Source organism: Peromyscus maniculatus, chromosome X, assembly GCF_049852395.1.
Source record: "Peromyscus maniculatus bairdii isolate BWxNUB_F1_BW_parent chromosome X, HU_Pman_BW_mat_3.1, whole genome shotgun sequence".
In the NCBI taxonomy this organism is placed as follows: domain Eukaryota; kingdom Metazoa; phylum Chordata; class Mammalia; order Rodentia; family Cricetidae; genus Peromyscus; species Peromyscus maniculatus.
The window spans coordinates 23,882,339-23,900,545 of NC_134875.1; the positions used below are offsets into that span (position 1 = coordinate 23,882,339).

At 40.5% G+C, this 18,207-nt stretch overlaps 1 protein-coding gene across 2 annotated transcripts; it reads left to right on the top strand.

Moving 5' to 3' along the window:
- Window positions 1-519: 519 nt before the first annotated feature.
- Window positions 520-15,579, top strand: Rap2c (RAP2C, member of RAS oncogene family). Of its 2 annotated transcripts, none has more exons than XM_076562487.1 (4): window positions 520-536; window positions 2,081-2,857; window positions 5,154-5,467; window positions 13,129-15,579. In XM_076562487.1, the coding sequence occupies exons 2-3, from the start codon at window positions 2,585-2,587 to the stop codon at window positions 5,430-5,432; spliced, it is 552 nt and encodes a 183-aa protein (XP_076418602.1). In that variant the 5' UTR covers window positions 520-536; window positions 2,081-2,584; the 3' UTR covers window positions 5,433-5,467; window positions 13,129-15,579. The 2 variants fall into 2 exon arrangements, with proteins under 2 accessions (XP_076418602.1, XP_076418601.1); XM_076562486.1 differs by lacking the exon at window positions 520-536 and adding an exon at window positions 1,810-1,943.
- Window positions 15,580-18,207: the final 2,628 nt, after the last annotated feature.

The window sequence follows — 18,207 nt, forward strand, 5'->3', positions numbered from 1 at the left end:
TAACTTTTGTCCATCCTGTAGTGATGAGAGCCGACAGTGATTCAGTAGGACTCTATTGCATGAAGGGGTGTGTTTCAATCTATGCGAAATCAAAGAGCATTCTCCTCAACAAGGGCCAAAACAGAGATAGTAAAGTTGCCAACAGGTGGGATGGCCTCAAAAAGAACTGTTTTGACAGTTTAGGGAAAGAGCACAGCCTTGCTTTGATTGCTTGCTGCTGGCTGGATCAGAAGAGGAATTTCCACACTCAGTTCTAAGCATGAGTAGGAGGGCTGTGGACTCCACCAGACAGTCTGGAGACAGCCAGACTGGGAGAGGAGCAGCAGGACTCCAAATCTGGCAACAGCACGTGTGGAACTAACAGTGACCTATGGGGAGACTCCAACATCACAGGCCAAAGCTCTTCCAGCAGAGGGCAGTGCCTTGAATGTCAGACAGGACCCAGGCTAGCTGGAGGCAGAGCTGGAGACTCCCCTGGAGAGATTGCACCAGCTTGAGACCGAGGAGAAATTGAACTAAACTGTCCTTTGACTACTGTAAGTGACATTGGGGAATACTGACCAGGGACAATGGGACTTCATACTTCTGTGATTCGCCTGTTTTCTAATGCCTAACACTTTAGATTGAATAATACATCTCTTTATCCAGCTTGGTCATTAGGGCTTGCAAATAAGGAAATGTGGAGTCACTTTAACTAGGCTGGCCATGACTCTCTTAGGTTTCTGAATAAAGAAGGGAGTGAAAGCCCAAAATACTGCCCAGCCTTGTGGCCATGTGGATCTGACATGAAGTTTACAAATAGAAAGTTAGCAGCAACAATTTTCTCTAAAAATAGAACTCAGTTTAACACTGGAGTTATTATTTGCTTTTGAATTTCAAGAGTATGAATGATGGCTTTTAAAACAAAGTTTCACTGTGGAACAGCCAGCCGGGCAATTTATTAGATATGCACATGATAAAAGGTTAAATAAAATTATTCCACAGGCCCAAACATTTGCAATCAACTCTCTTGAATATTGGTTACCATTTCTGCTGTATTAAAACTGAACAGCCCACCAGAAAAGTCTACTTGTAATGCTGATCTTTTTTTATCCTTGTGATTTTTTTTTTTTAAAAAAAGAGTTTTGAATTTGTTGAGGAAGGTGAGTTAGCTATGCCAATTGATAAAGTACGAAGTGGCATATATGACTAAAATGTCACCTAAAATATCAGAGCCCAAACCAACTCTGAGGGTCGTTGGCATACATTGCTCAGGAAAAAAAATCAAGTTGAAGAAATACCAGAAAAGAGAACCAACTTCCTAAACTGTTTTATTTTCCTAACAACTTCCAGCCTTGGGACGTTCGGTGTTCTCTCGGTTATTAGATTATTGGCTGGCGGTCTGGCCAGGGCCAAGGAGGGAATCTGGTCCTCAGACACAGCCGGTGGACGCCTAGGAGCCTAGGGGACTCTGGCGGTCCAGGGGTCGAGAAAATCGGCCAATCGCTCCTAGCGTGAAAGTAGGGGAGCCATAGGTTTCACCGAAGCGCCCTTTCCCAAGGCCATTGCCCCGACCTGTAACCCTGCTGGGCTGCCTGCCTGGCTCGCTCAGCAGGGCGCGGCCCTAGCGCCACCCGGCTCGCCCCGAAGAAGAAGAGGTGGGACTTTCCCCACCGGAAGTGAACGCGTCCAGTCTCGGGGAATTGGGGCACCTCAGCCAGTGTGTCAGGGAAACCCTTCCGGGTTTATGCTGGGGGGGTGGGGGTGGGGGGTGGGTGAGGAAAAAAAAAAAGAGGTGGGTTCGACTGGAGTCCCCGCGGCCGCCGCCGCCGCCGCCGCCGCCGCCGCCGCCGGACGGCCCCCGCCCCTTTCCCGTCCGCTAGCAGCTGCGCCGGGGCGGCCGGGTGGCCATGGCCTTGGCTTGACAGAGCCTCCCGGGCGGCTGGGGGAGGGCGGACGGCAGGGTAAGCGGCGGCGGCGGCGGTTCCAGGGAAGGAGGCAGCAGAGGCGGCGGCTTTTGGAGGGGGGGAAGGCCAGCGTGGAGGGCAGGCGACTCCTAACGTGCGCCCCTCTCCCCCCTCCCCCGCCCCCCCCATTACAGGCCGGACGACCCCCGCGGGAACCGGGGGCCGAGACCCCGCCCCGGCGGCAGTGAGCGCGGCGGGGCCCCGAGGCCTGGGGCCGGCTCGGCAGCGGCGCCTGCAGGAAGCGGGGTCCCCGGGCCCCTTTGTGTGCAGGGCGGGGGAGGGGTGGCGGGCAGCCCCCGGCCGCGAGGCCCCCGCCCCTTCTCGCGTGGGGGTGCGCGGCGGCTCCCCACCCTTGCTCGGCCGCTGGCGGGCGCTCCCTCCTCCCCACGCCCCCCGGGCCGGCCTTGGGTTCCTATAGGAAGGGCATTACCATCCCATCCCCACCCACCCGACACTTGGCTCTTTCCCCTCCCCCTCCTGTAACTTCCTCCTCGTCCCCGGTTGGGCCCTCTGCTTCTCTGCACTCTCCTCCCCAGCTCGCACATTTCCGCCCACCTTCCGCCTCGCCTTGCCGCAGCGCAGCTAGCGGGGTGTTATTTTTTCCCCCCCTTGGGTAGGAGTTGGTGAAGGTGAGACTCATGAGGGAATACAAGGTAGTGGTGTTAGGGAGCGGAGGGGTTGGCAAATCTGCCCTCACTGTGCAGTTTGTCACTGGGACTTTCATTGAGAAATATGACCCCACCATTGAAGATTTCTACCGCAAAGAGATCGAAGTGGACTCTTCCCCCTCAGTACTGGAAATTCTGGACACCGCAGGAACCGAGCAGTTTGCCTCCATGAGAGATCTGTACATCAAAAACGGCCAAGGTTTCATCCTGGTGTATAGTTTGGTTAATCAACAGTCTTTTCAGGTAATCAAACGAGTCTTGTAATTTCTTCGAAGGGGGTGTGGTAATCCTACATGGACTTCTGATTTGCTTGGGCTGTGCGTTAATGAGTGTGTTTGGCTTTTGAAAGTTTGGCATGGCATGGAAAGGCACTGGATTATTTCTGTTGAGAGTACTAAAGTAACAGGCATCGACCAATATTTTAAAGTTATTTTTAAGGAAAAGAAAAGTGAAAACGAAATAGGTCAGCCTGAGTATATTTAGCCTTCGCTATAACCTGAAGTTGCTTATTCAATTCAACAAGTATCGATTAATGTGCTCAACAAAACATTTCATAGATAATCTCAAGTAAATGGAGCACGAAGAAAGAAATTGTTAAGTCCATTATCTCTTACACATAGATCAAAACCTGTGTGCCTGCTTTTCCTTCCTCCACTTCTCTGTTTGCGTCTAAGTTCCTCAACTGGAATCCTAAATCTCAGTGCTGCAAAATGAGTATAAGTCCTGTTTTCGTGGTATTTTACTTGGGGGAATGCAGCCAAAAAGGAAGTTACTAGTCTAAAAGACTAGTACCTGGGATTCGTAACCAACAGAAAGTTAGAATGACTCCTTTTCTCTAGTTGATCCTAATCGTTTCTGCCGTCGTAGCCTATACTTACAGAAAATATGTGGAACTGGGAAGGCTGAGCGCCAGCAGATTTCTTATCCCAGTAGGGTAGCCAACCTGGATCTGGTCCAGTTGCTTCAGAAAATCCGTCCTGTCTTTCACTGAAGTTAACGTTATTTTAAGAGATGCAATGATTGTGCTATTTATTCTTTGAAAATAAATGACCTTACATTGACCCGTTATATTGACCTCCATTGATTTAGGAAACGGATATTTTTTTTATGCATTTAAGGTACGCACTTAATGTTGCTTACTTAAGAAATCTGAAGTGCCTTAGCCAGTGCAGTGTGCTAGTTTCACATTCTTTAGGAGTTGGAGTTAAAGTGCTATAGAGGAATTTTCCCGATAACCTCATCTAACAACTTCAGAAACTTCTTTGTGAAGATAGGAAGCTCTGTGTAAATGAATCTAAAGTATATTTCAGGTAGATTCAAATTCCAAACGAAAGCACCATAAAAGCATTTCCCTCAGAAAGTACTCAGGGTATTTTCTAGCTAAGGGATCCTCAGGAGATTGGCTTGTTATCAGCAGACTCTCCTGAGGCTCGGAGTCTTTTCAAGGGTGTTTCCTAAGGTTTCCACTTTATCCACTTCTGTTATAGACATAAGTATGGAATATGGAACTGTGGCATTATTTCAGTAGAGACTCAAGAGTCTTTTGAGGCAAAAGTTGGTATTCTTAGCTAAACTTGTTCCATAAGGAAATCCAGAAAATCAGTTTACCAATTCAGAGAAGACTGAATTGGTAGATTTGACGTGTGTGTGAGTGTTCTGTTTACCGTAATTACCCAAATACATATTTTATATTTAAGTTAACTCTTTTAAGTTACCAAACTCAAAAAGAATATGCAATGCTGGGCCTAAACCTGTAATATTGTCTTATATCAGTACAGTTCTCTCCAAATTTGATATTACTGAAACATAGCTAAGGCTCTGATCTCTGTGTGAAAAATCAGTTAGGGAAGTACACATGGGAGAAGAAATGTATGCCTTCTTACCCACATTCCAGATGCATTGTCCTTCTTGGGACATGTTCACTGTTAACACAGTTGTTTGGTATTACAAGGCTAAACACATAGTAACCAATTTAAAACGAAATATTTATGGGTCTGAATCTGTTTTTACAACTGGATTTCTAGGCATTAGTTTTCTGAGGGGTTGTTGATTTGGGGGTGGGTTTTTTGTTGCTGTTCCCTCTTTAAACACTTTCTCTTCAGCCCTCTTGCTAAATGGCTCAGAGTTACAGAGATGCTGCAATCTTGTGTGGGATAACAGGTGTTACAAGGAACGATGACAAGCAGGCAGGTTTAGGGAGCTCCCAAACATCTGTATGCACAAATGGATTAATCATATTTGGGACTTGATTCTTTAATTGAAATAGAGGGTGGGGGCAGTGTTTAGGTTTATTTTAAGGTTAGTGTGCCACTTACATTTTATATTCCTGATACAAAGGCTACATGTATACAGCTAGTACCTGTAGAGATTATCTAGTTCTCATTTCTATGGGGAAAATGACATTGTTGTCTTTATTTCGGTACGTGCTTTTAGCTTTATATAATCACCAAAGACTGATTTTTTTTTTGATATTGTAACACGTCTGCTGTGGAATGCAAACATATAATTTTGTTCTTTTCCTTTGTGATTGCTTGAATAGGATATCAAGCCAATGAGAGATCAGATTGTGAGAGTGAAGAGATATGAAAAAGTTCCACTAATCCTAGTAGGAAACAAAGTGGATCTGGAACCAGAAAGAGAGGTTATGTCTTCGGAAGGCAGAGCTCTGGCTCAAGAATGGGGCTGCCCTTTCATGGAAACATCAGCAAAAAGTAAATCGATGGTGGATGAACTTTTTGCTGAGATCGTCAGGCAAATGAACTATTCATCCCTGCCCGAGAAGCAAGATCAGTGTTGTACAACTTGTGTTGTCCAGTAAAAAAAGAAAACCTCAATCATGGCCATACCGAGCAGGTTAGTTGTTGGAATTGTATGGGCCAGGTGGCCTTTGGGTCTTGATCAGGTGTGAAATCAACAACTGATTAATAGTAATACATCCATACATTTGATACCACCTTAAATTTCTGTATTTTTAAAATAACATTTTTTCCTCAGCATAAACCCATCAACATTCAATGCAGAAAACCTTTTTAAACTGCAGATAAGTAGAACAAAGGTAAGACATTGTGTGTGTTGCCATTGATGAGACTTAGTTTTTAAGGAGTGGCTTCCTAGTTTTCCTTCTCAGCCTTACTCGATACCATTTGGGGAGGATGATTCATCCCATAGTACATCTTTCCCCTGTTCTGCAGCCTTAGTGTCCAAGATGCACAGCAGAACATTCAAAAATAATATCACAAGATGATGAGTAATGTTCTGATGTTTTTAATATTTTTTATATTCTGGGCAAGAGAGCCTCTATAATTGAAACCACCAATTTTCTAATCACCCAAGTACTTGATTTAACAGAATGATTATTTAATCAAGTTCATCTGTACCTTGCACTCGTGCAACTTAAGTGACCTCTGGTAATAACAAATTACACTGCCACAAAGTACCTTCACTTCATGCCGACTACCTGATGAAATGAAAATCTGCTTAAATCATCTGTGATCTATCAGAAGGACCCATCCTGAGCAAAGGGGTCACTTCTACTCAGCCTAATAAATAATACAACTAAGAACAATAAGAAGCCTTCTTCACACCTTATTATGTTAAATGATAGTATGGTTTTTAAGAGCTTTTGAGAAAATACGGTTATGTAAAACTTTATTGTTCATTTAAGATGAGATGGTTGTGTACATATCTTGATTTTTCAGCTGGATCGTAATCGGGCAAATAGTCTCACTGAGAGTAGCACTTAAATAGTCATGTAAAGCATCAATACTGTGCAAGACTAAGAAAACCCCAGTAAATGCCAGACTAGCAAGACAGTATCAGGAATGCAGCTGACCCTTCTGAGCCAGGACTGACCTCCAGTCTCAGAAGCAGCTTTGCAAATGGCAACAGGCATGTCAGATCGCAGACATGATTCCTAACCAAAGTCTGCCTTTATTTGTGCTTCCTAGAGAAAGGACTCCTAGGCCCTAATCTCTCTCTTTAGACAAGGACTCTTGTCAGGCGGTGTCATCTTTGAAAATGAAGGATGACAACAGTGCTTTATTCAAAATGCTTTCACTCATCAGCCTTTACCATCCAAAGCCTTGATGGAAACTCTATTATGTCTAGCTACATCTGTTATTTTATATATTCAGTGTCGGGACTGTAGTCTAGCTTATGTATGCTGATAGTGTCATGCATCCAGTGCAGCTAGCTTTTTAGGTGGGAACCGGCTTATGTAGATGTGTAAGTGATTGAGTCCCACGTTCTTGATTCTATAATCTGTCTTTTAAATTGTAAACCAACTTCAGGTTTGAACAAGTTCTGTATGCTGATAGCATCTTTACCATTCAATTCTACTTCTCTCACACTTTTGAACAGAAGACATAAATACATGTACTTTGTTTGAGTTTTATCATCCTTATACAAAACTAACCAAATCCCATAAAATGCTTCTTTGTGTTATTAATGTAGGAAAGGGGAGTAAAAGCAAAATTAGTCTCATATACATAGACGGTCAATTGTTACCCCTGTTGGGGATTGGATAATTTCTACAGATATCATTAAATTTTTTATTATAAATTATATGTGAGTTTGTTTCACTTTATATGCTCTCATGACCTCAGTTTTCCCACTACTTATAGGGATATGTACATAGGAGGGATTAAATATACCAAGCATACTATGTTCATGTTTCTTGTCGATTAACAAACTAAACTCAGATGTCATTAATACCAGTAATTGCATGTTTTTATTAAGTGACTTTTTAATAGTGTGTAGCTTTCTGCTTGGTTTTTTGTTTTTGTAAGCAGAGCACATGGCTGAAGGTGTGGCCCCTGAAATGAAACACTTAATCAGCTGGATTTCTGAAGGATCTTTTAGAGCTGTGTACTATGTGCAGGATTTTTCTCTGACACCAAATCAGATAGGACTGATAGGTATGCAGGTCTGTAACCTGAGGGGAATGGAGTTTGTGGTTGTCCTCCACGTTGTTACCTGAACAAGTATGTGATGGATTGTGAGTCTGTGTGAGTCATGGAGCCCTGAAGGCTGTCAGTTCCAGATCTAGAGTGACGATCAAACCTCGGCGAGTAAAGGTGACTTGAAAAGGGTTTGTCCTTCATCTTAGAAGAGGACTTTGAAGTTAGAAGGAACAGTACTTAAGACAGAAAGAGCGGGGTTGCTGCTGATCGTTGGTGGTGGTTCACTGAGGAGGGGGCATTTATTAGTGCTCTAAGAATGGCTCCTGATAATTCCTCACATTTATTTCCTAACACCCTTTCATTTGGGTCACCAATCTGTTGCCCAACACCTGCTTCAGGGCCGGGCTCCCATAATTGTTTCTTCCCCTTTTACCCTCCCACTGGCAGTCATTTTATTGTAAATTAGGAAGTGTGGCAGATTCTTTAGACCCAGCCACCATCCTGATTTCCTTACTGACCCGCAGGGGCTTCTAGCAAGCACTTGGTAGAACTGTTTTCACTGGGCAGCCACAGTTTCAGAAAAGCCTGGGTCAGTGTTGGAGCCCTTGTTTTAGTCCCTAAGACGGTAAGACGGTAGCTCCTCCATCTGGTGGATAGTATTTCAATCGACAGGGTGCTGTTTGCGTATAATGGTGTTGAGAAGGATGGCTGTTCTGTTAAGAACACACTGTAAAAGAAGAAAATCAGAGCAGTCTGGGGATTGAGAGGAAGGAGAAAGCAGAAATTCTCAGTACTCTGGGCTTTGGTTTTTGAGTGCTGTCCTGTGTCTCGGGCCATCAAATGTTGAGCAACATCCCTGGCAGCTTCCCAGTAGGTTTGATACTAAGCTCCAGCCCTCCACTTTTGACAAAACGTATTATCTCCAGAAATTGCAGAATATCCCTGTGGATGTGGGGGTAGAGCGACCACTGGTTCAGAACCAGTGAGCTTAAGTAGCTTGCGAACAGTAGCATTTGAGTCGGGCCTTGAAAAATGGATATTGTGCAGGGAATGGAAGGTAGAATTTTTTTCTAAACACAAGGAATCTGAAGAAAAGGCTTAATAATACCCTTAAATAGCCTATCCATTTCCCAAAAAGAAGGGAGATGTGCATTAAAGCTATCCCCTATGTGATAATTTGGTCTAATCTTTTGGGAAATAGAGCTTTTACAAATGATGCTTGAAGCAGTCTTACGTGTCAGTCCAGTAGTGATGAATGTTACAAAGGAAAAATTTTTTAAAAGAGGGAAATGTTTCCTTTACTGTGGTCTGAAGGTCTGAAAATTTTTCTACAGTTTTCCTCAGCATGCTATGGAACAGGTTCTCCCAAGTACAGTAAATGGTGCACCAGAGTACCAAACACCAGGAAGTAAAAGGAAAGAACAAAGATCATTATTTATGTCAGCCCAGTTCATTATATATGTCAGCCTGAAGAAAAAGGGAGATTCTTGATTCAAGACTAGCACATCATTTCACGTGGCAGCAGAATGCCCGGGATGTTAACAAAGGCTCCTGGAAGGCTAAACAATCTATGAATGGGATTTTATTCCAGCTGGGCTTATTAGTTCTTAATAGAGTAGGAGGGATTCAAATTTTCAAGGTTTTTAATATAAATGTAGACTGAGAACAGTTTATTAATCCTTTTTCCTTTTTTTTCCCACTAAATATGATAGTTCAGCAAATGTGAAAGGAAACTCCTCAAGATTAATCACATTATGTACTTACAATGCTGGCATTTTCCTATCCCAGTGCAATAGTGCTCGTGTGAGGAGAAGCCTAAGGTGGCTAGCTGTTGCAGAAAGTGCAGAGCAGAAAGTCAGGTGCATCTTCTCTCCCCGCCCTCTTGAGCATGCCGCTTGCAGTGGGGACACACAGCCCCCTCTCCATGTGAAGAGCCCGAGAGGAGAGGAGGATTTGGATTGGGGAAAAGCATGCTTAGGGACAGAGTACCATGAGTGCCTACAGCCGACCTGGGGTGCTAGGGATGAACAAAACTGTTTGCCTTCCCTACCCCGCTCCCTTGATTCTCCCCAGCCCTCTGACCCCCACAAGGTTCTCAGGTTGACACATCAAAAGAGATGGGTGCCTAATGAGACCTGCCCTGGGTGTGAGGGTGTCTGATTAGAAAGAGACTATGTATCTGTTCCCTCATTAATTGTTCCCTCTCACCTCAAGATTAGGCTTTTATTGTAGAATGAAGTGTTTGTGAGCCACTAAGTTTTACTCCATTACCTCTCTGGCTTAGAATGAACCATCAATAGAATTAACACAAATTGCATCATGGAGTTGGAGAATTGCCACTGAGGAAGCGTTCTAGCCTTACTACTGGAACAATTCTCCTCATGGGATTGCTTCTCAGTGGAGTTGTACAAATCAGAAGATATGTAACTAAGAAAAATTGAAGTCTTGTCACTTGTTGGAAAAACGTATCCAATCAAAACCATATGCACAAATTCCTTGGATTAGCCACAGTATTGGAAATATTGCTTTCATACTACTTACAGTGGTGGGAAACACTACGTTACTTGGTCTGATTCAAAGTTAGCAATTGGAATCACATCGCTGGTCTCACATTATTAGCACTGGACATGGTGACAGTATTTGAGATGTTAAAATTGAATTCATCATGTTAAAACATTTGACAGTCGTAGGTCTAGGTAATAAGAACACTATCTAATCCCTTCCCTTTGATTCTGGGTTCATCATATACACTCAGCACGTGTGCTTCTCTTCCAACCTGGTTCCACCTCCCTTCAAGGCATCTATGACATGGATTCATCTTTTGCTGTTTGCTTAATGGGAGACAATGAGTACTTTTAATGATTTGGCCTTCTATTCCAGTGCCAATAAGCTTCATGCAAATTAGGGTAAAAAATGAAACAAGATAGGTAAACAACAACAATAGAAAACCTGCCTCTATCACATAACACAATCCCATCAATACAACTAATATTTAGCTCAAATATGAAAACATCAAGTAAAAGTGTAAAGAGAATTTTATCCTTTAGGATTGTTCCTTGCTTAAATCTCCAGAATTTCAAATGTCTGAAACTAGAAAAAAAAAATAAAAAGAAAGAAAAAAGTAACTGTGGTTGCATATCTATATTTGCTAAAATGATAAAAATAATGGTAGTAAATGGAAAATCTATTTAAGCTAAAATAGACATTCACAAACTGCTAGCCCCTGATGATCCTTTGTCACCATCCCAGGCCTTCTGCTGCTTCGTGAAATGATGTGTTTTGTCCTGAATTAAGAATCTCCCTCTTTCTTCAGGCTGCATAAACAATGATCTTTGTTCTTTCAGGTCTGTGTTTGGTACATTTGTGTACCAGTTTACTCTCCTTGGGAGATCCTTTTTCATTTATTGAGATAGTGTTTGAACGATTGTTTGCTTCTATTTTTTTACTCTGATAATTTTATTAGACAAACATATTAAATAAAACCAAACACTTTAGTGAGAGTTTCAGTAGAAGCTGCCAGAATAAAGGTTTGTTTGCTGGCAGGTGGCTTAAGTATTATGGCAGCAAGTTAAGGCTTTGCAGCAAGTGTGTCTCAGTATGACAGCCTGAGAGTGAAAATGTACTCATCTGACTGGCTGCCTTCAAAGATTCTGGAGTAGTTTTCTTTTAAGTAATGAGAGTGTTAATAAAACTGAACATTTTGCTGTCACTGTAGAGCAGGCACATTTACATTTTCCATCTCCAACATTCCTAATATGAGAGACACTGTCCTTTTGGCTTAATGAAAGAAGTTGCTTCAGGATTTATTGCTGCAGAGGATTATAATTTATTGCTCTCTTGAAAAGTGACCCTTATTACTTTGTTTAAAGGTATGCTCAATGTTAATATTGTTGAGTGTTATTCAGAATTTATCTGTATGGCTTGATTTTACTGGAGGCCAGTAGATAGACCAAATGTTACTCAGGGTTTTTTGGGTGAAAAATGATGGATATATAGTTTTTATTTCATATAGAACGTGATTAGTAAGCTGGTTTGTGGTATGTAAGTATTTTGTCACTTTGATGTTAGAGTATTAAACTGTCACATTTTATATCTTAAATATGATGTTATATCTGAAAAATTCAAGCTCTTGTATATTTATTTTGAAAATCTCAAATTAGAATTTATAGTACACTGATTTGAATTAATTGGGGGAAGTCTAATATGAATTAGTGAAAAGTCTAATATTATGTATAAATAATCAAATACTTTTTAGTTTAAAAGATATATAAATTCTAACTAAACTTGAAAAGAATGAATGTCTTTAGTTTAGATATTAAAGAATTGATGATCTGATCCTCGTGGTTTAAAAATCAATAGCATGGTTGGGAAATGAGAGCAATTCCTGATGTTATATACTCATTTTATGGAGTGCTTTCACACACTGCCTTATATGATAGAGATAGCAACTCTGTGAGGGAAGGATTTTTCTCACTATTTTAATGATGAGGAAACTGGACTTTCTCACACTTAATCCATGTTCTAATCTAATACTTAGCTCTCCACGTTTAAGCCTGACTTTTAAGTAGACAAAGTTTTTATGATCGTTTCTAAAGAGGAAGATTTTCCTAATATGTTTAGGTGGCAGAATTTCAATAATGATGAGTGGGAAATTCTTTCAGAGTAATCATGTTTATGATACAGCTAATGAGAACACATTCTCTCAGGCTCTTTGAACACTAATAGAAGTGTAGCTGTCAAGTGAGTTTAAAATTATGTGCTTATAGACATTGCTAGAGCCCGTGGAGATCTTACGATCATCGACTTCACTTGGCACTCTTTCATGGTTGCTTTTCTTTTGGTTTTGGCTGTTATGATAACATTTTTTTTTTATCTTCTGCATTAAACAACAGACACAATTTCGTTCCTCTAGAAGCCAGTTGGTGACTCAGCACAGCTGAAAGACATAATGCTTGTCTGAATGATAGATTTTTTTTCCTCCCCCAGTATTAAATGGAAGGCAGAAATCTGTCAGCTATAAGGATAGAAACTGAGGAGTCTCTATTAGAGGTTTCTTGTGAATGGGAGGTGGTCCATAAAAAGAACAGATCAGAGTAGGGCATGTGACCTGCTGCATGTCACCCCAGGTTTGAATCATACTGAATTCCCACCAAACCAAACTTTGGAAAAAGTAGTCTACTAACAAAGTAACTCATACTGAGCATTGAAGTCTGTCACCGTTTCCAGTTACAGTAGGAATAGATTGAGTCCAAAGCAGAGCATCCTTTGCCACATCTTCTGTATTGTAAGATCATTTTAATCATCACAAATGTTTTTAATATCACATACATGTAAGTAGGAAGTGTCACGGTATTATAACAACTAGTAACAGAGATACGGTGTATTCTATCCAGTTCAGCCTTACTATACTCCTGCTTTTTGGTGACTTTTCTGAACCTCTGCAGAAAATTATTTCGTTACTTAAACTGATGGAGAACACAGTGAAATTATACTCCAAGATCTCATACTAGTGATGGTCAGCATGCATGCATGCATGCATACATACAGATCTGTTGTCAGGGCTGTTCTGGATACTCTACTGTATTCATGAAATGTCTTTGATCTTACTTGCAGATAAAACTCAGAGGAAATTTGCACAGATGCTGCTTTGGAGAACTTTACAACCTGGGTTGCAGAACTGAGCCTTGGTAAACCTGTCTCTATCACAGCATGTTGCCATACATCTAATGAAGTGCATAAGGTCTTTGGCCCTCAAGATCCAAGGACCTTAACAGTAATGCTTAGCACGTTTACCATACATTGAAAATTTGTTCTTTATCAATCCGTCCTTTTATAGCTTTTTAAGTTCTTGTTGATGGCTAATATGAAAGGGTTAATTTTTAATATGTTAGTTGATTTCTTTAATCAGTTTCTCAACTTGTATTTATTACTCAAACTCAGTATTACCTACTCAATGCCTTTTAAAAGAAAGATATAATGGAGAAAAAAATTGAGCCTTAAACAAATGGTTACTTCTGTATATTACCTCGTACCAATGCTTCATCCTATTTGTAAAATCTTTCTCCTTTAAATGGTTGGTTAATACTTTGAGACTTTGTTTACGTGTGGCAGTGTTGTAAAAAGAAACTAAAGATCACATTTTACCTGTATGGATGGAATTTCCCTTTTCTTCAAGTGCAGTTTGTGACGTGTTTTCTAATTAACAATCTGAAAGTTACAGGTGATATTGGGAGTTGACTGTACAGCATTTACTTGAAGAGTTTATTCGAGTCCATTAGGCCTTCCCATGTGTTAATCTCATTTACAGCATTGAATTGCGGCAGTAACATTTTCCTTTCTATGAAGTTCTAAACTTAGTTATGACCTACTTAGTAATGCCTTTGAAAAGGGATGTTGTGTCCATGGTAAATTAATTGTATACCTAACAGAGATAGCTCAGCTTTGCCTGTCAGGCTTGTCATTGACATCTGCTAGACTTCTGCACATGTAAAATTGAATTCAAATAAAATCCCGTACGCTTTCTAGTTCTTAAGATTTGTCTTTCCAAGCCGTAGTTTAAAGCAATATTTGTTAATGTTTTCTTGCACTATCACAACTGCTTTTTAGTTATTTTTCAAGAAGCATGTTTGTAGTAGAGACAAAAATCTGTGTAGCGGGGGGAGAATAGCGCCAAGTCTCTGGCTGTTTTTTTTCTTTCAGTTTTGCAAATGTGCTTTCTAATAACCATTGCCTTCCATGTTGTTTACCTAATCAGCACATTTTCTCTGAATACTTGAACATTTTACCAGTAACGCAGGTATAGAATCAGAAAAAAAACTTACAGTTTTAACATCATGACCAGTGCTTTTTCTAGCAATTATTTTTCAGTTGTGTAAGTTTGACAGTATTTTGTTCCTGGGTTTTTATTTGGTTTTATTTGTGTGCTTTTAATTTGCAGAAGTTAGTAACTGCAGCTCACCTACTGCACCAAAGTTCTCAATTTTAGGAGCCCAGCTTTAGTCATTTGAACATGCTTCTAAATAAAATAAAACCAAAACAATACTTTTGATCTATAATAATAGCTCAGTAACTTTGTCAAGCAAAGCTCTACTATATGCAGTGATGCTTCGTGGAAGGGTGTGGCAGTTTTAAATCTGTATTGTGTGTGGTGTTCAAATAAAGTGATATCTACATTTCATGTGATTTATTGGTCAGCATGGCCATTAATTAATGAGTAGAAAATGATTAAGCTTTGATTTCCTTTTTTTAAATCGTGTTGCATTTGATTCCTGACCAGATTCCCTCAAAGTGAGCTCGTGTTCTTCAATCTGGGATTTGAGGGTGAGATTATAACGGTAGAGGCAATCGAAACATTGTTCCTTATTTACAAACTGCTTGAAATGAATACTTCATTTAAGTCTGCACTTTAAGACCAAACGCTCATTTCAGAGGAGCTTAAGTGGTTGTGGCTCATCATTACTAGCTCTGTGAAATTCTAAAGGAATCAAAGAATTCATGATGACTTCCAATTTCTGCAGATTGATTTTTATACAGTGTTCTTTCCTGTGGGTATTCTTCCCTCCTTCCCTTTGCCTTCTGTCACCTCTATCTATCACAGTGTTCTTTGTCATTGACCTCAGCAGCAGATTTCACTTGGATTCACTTAGGATCACAGGAATCAGGGGAAAAGTGATTTTAAAGGTGGTTTCTCCAGCACATTTTAAGAAAAGGGACCAAAAGTTATTTTAGCTTCCTCAATAGATTGCATGTTGCTTATTAGGATAAGAAATGAATATTAAATGCAATATATGTCTTGTCTTTACTATGGCATCTGTTTAGGAGTTGTTCAAATCACTGCAGTAGGGCTCTGCAAATAAAATCATGTAACCTATTATCATGGATCTAATGTACTGTAACTTTATCAGTGAACGGTAAAAATCTCGAGTAACAAGTACAAACATTGAACAATTACCTATGAAGATTTGTAAAAGTAAATTTTTTCCAATAGATTTCATTCTTGTCATTTTGTAAGACGACCCTGCAGTCCACCTGTTTGTAACTTTTTTAATAAAATAGATATCTGTATTACTGAGGCTTGTCTCTTTAATTGTTTAATTATTGGTATATTGTTTCTTGTTCTAGATTTGCTAACTTGTATTTTTTTAGCAGAAAGTCATTATCCATTTCATATTTATTATAGTATATATTTAAACAGAAATTAAAAATTTATTCACTTGTCTCCTTACTTGCCATTATGACATTATAGGGGGAATATTAAAATATGTCCTAAATTATAATGCTTAATCAATTGGAATAACTCAAATGATAAATAATAAGTAAAAAATGCATATAACTTAATCTTTATGCAGAAAGTATCCCAAATACAAATTTGTTGGCTGGAAATTATCCATAGATTAATAATTTCAGACAACATTATGTGTGTAATTAAGTTTTAATATATCAAATTAGGAAAATTCAAACACATTAAGTTAGCATTTTGCTTTTGGGGTGCCGTTTGTTTTGTTTTGACAATGCTTGGAATTGAACCTAGGGCCTTGTACACACTGGGCAGACTCAGCTGGATCGCTGCATTTTGTCTTATCCATTTGAAGGTTTTGCCGGTTAATTCACTGTTGAGCCCAGTGCTTTTAACTTGAACTGTATAGGTGTTTTAACCTTACTTTTTAAATTGGACAGGCCTGTGCAGATGCATGTGGACTACATTTGAGAATTTGGAAGGAATTAGCCGATGGATGTGTATTCCTGTGTCACAACATACAGAAAAATGTTATTGTTTATTATTATTTGTTTATTACTGTCAGTCACCAGTCTTCTGTTGGGCTCCAGCATCCCATATCTGCTGTATTAGGTATATCTCCGCCCCCCCACCCCAGTCTTCCAGGGTTTGTCCAACTTTCTTTGGCCAAAGGAATAGAATCCCTTCATCCAGTAAGGCCCACATTTTTAACCCAGTGAGCAAAAGAAAGGATGGGGCCGTACAAGAAAGGGCTAAGGAAAAGAAAGTAGATGAGCCAGAATGAGCATCAGGTATGAGAAGGGAACTATACCCCAGATCACCTTTACCTCCTCCATGTGGTCCTAAGAGGTCATTCTTATCTAGGAAGACGGTTCATCTAATCTTTACACTCCTTCAGGATATAACATTAGGGTTGAGATCCAAAGCTGTAAGACTTACTTAGGATTGAAGTAGAGGCAGTTTTTCCTTTCTAGTTGATGAAACTAAGGTGCAGAAAAGTCATGACTTAAGTGCATAAAGGAAAAATCAAATGACCAAAACAAAACAAAACCCTGATTCTTTTGGACATGAATTCATCATTGGGTAGACTCAAACTTGTACTATTAAAATTAAAATCTTGTAGGGGCTGGAGAGATGGCTGCTGCGCAGGTGAAGGGTACTTACACCAGAAAAGCATTTTCTTGCCAGCACCCACATCAGGTGGGACTCCAGTCGCAGGGACTCCCCACCCTCTTCTGTTGCCTGTCGGTACCAGATACACACATAGTCTGTGTACATTCAAGCGAGTATTCTTCACAGACATTAAAGCTTGGGAGTTTACTTTGTTTTGTTTTTTATAGAAACCTTAAAGAACCAAGTTTTTTGTTTTGTTTTTTTTTTTTTTTTGTTTTTTGAGACAGGGTTTCTCTGTGTAGCTTTGCGCCTTTCCTGGAACTCACTTGGTAGTCCAGGCTGGCCTTGAACTCACAGAGATCCGCCTGGCTCTGCCTCCCGAGTGCTGGGATTAAAGGTGTGCGCCACCACCGCCCGGCTAAGAACCAAGATTTTTGTTGTTGTTGTTGTTTTGTTTTTCTGTGTAGCTTTTTGGAGCCTGTCCTGGAACTCGCTCTGTAGACCAGGCTGGCCTTGAACTCACAGAGATCCACCTGGTTCTGCCTCCTGAGTGCTGGGATTAAAGGCGAACACCACCACTGCCCGGCTCCAAGATTTTTTTTTAAAGAGAGGACGAAATGGTGGTTTTGACTCAGTGTGACAGTCCACGTGCAATAAAGTACTGTGGGTCCTGTTTAATGTGTGTGTGATGCTGCTAAGAGTTTATGTAAGACATAAGCTATTTTCATTATACTTATTTTTCATTGGAAAGGCAATGTCTTAAATCAGGGATTTGGCAGTCTTTGACCGCCAGACAGAGTCCAGCCCCGTTAGTGCCAAAAAGAACTGAAGTTTGATTTAGCAGCTGTATCCAGAATCCATCGCAGAGCTCAGCTCCATCCCCCCACCCTAATACTTAACCAAGTATGCATGGAGACTCAGAAGTGCAGCTGGGCCCAGTCACATCCTTCTTCAGTAAAAATCACTCCTTCTGTGATTTTCGGATACTTTCATTGCCCAGGTTACCCTCTTCAGAAATGCCAGGGTTTCCACCTTTGAATTTTAATTTGAACTGCTTCCTTGGAGTGTGAGCCCAAGAATTTTGACCAAGTCACCTGTTTAGTCTTAGTGTTTACCCTAGTTTGTTACAAATATCCAATAAATGCCTTACAAAATAAGTATGCACCTAGGTGTTTACCCTTGAGGACAACCCCTCCCTGTTTCCTGCTGGAGTTTCATACTTCACCAATTGGGTACCAAGGGAAACAGTTTTCTTCCTCATCTTTGGTAGTGCTGGATTTTTTTTTTGTTTTGATTTGCTTTTTCATTCTGTTTCTAATAGTGGTTTCTAAAATCACTTCCAA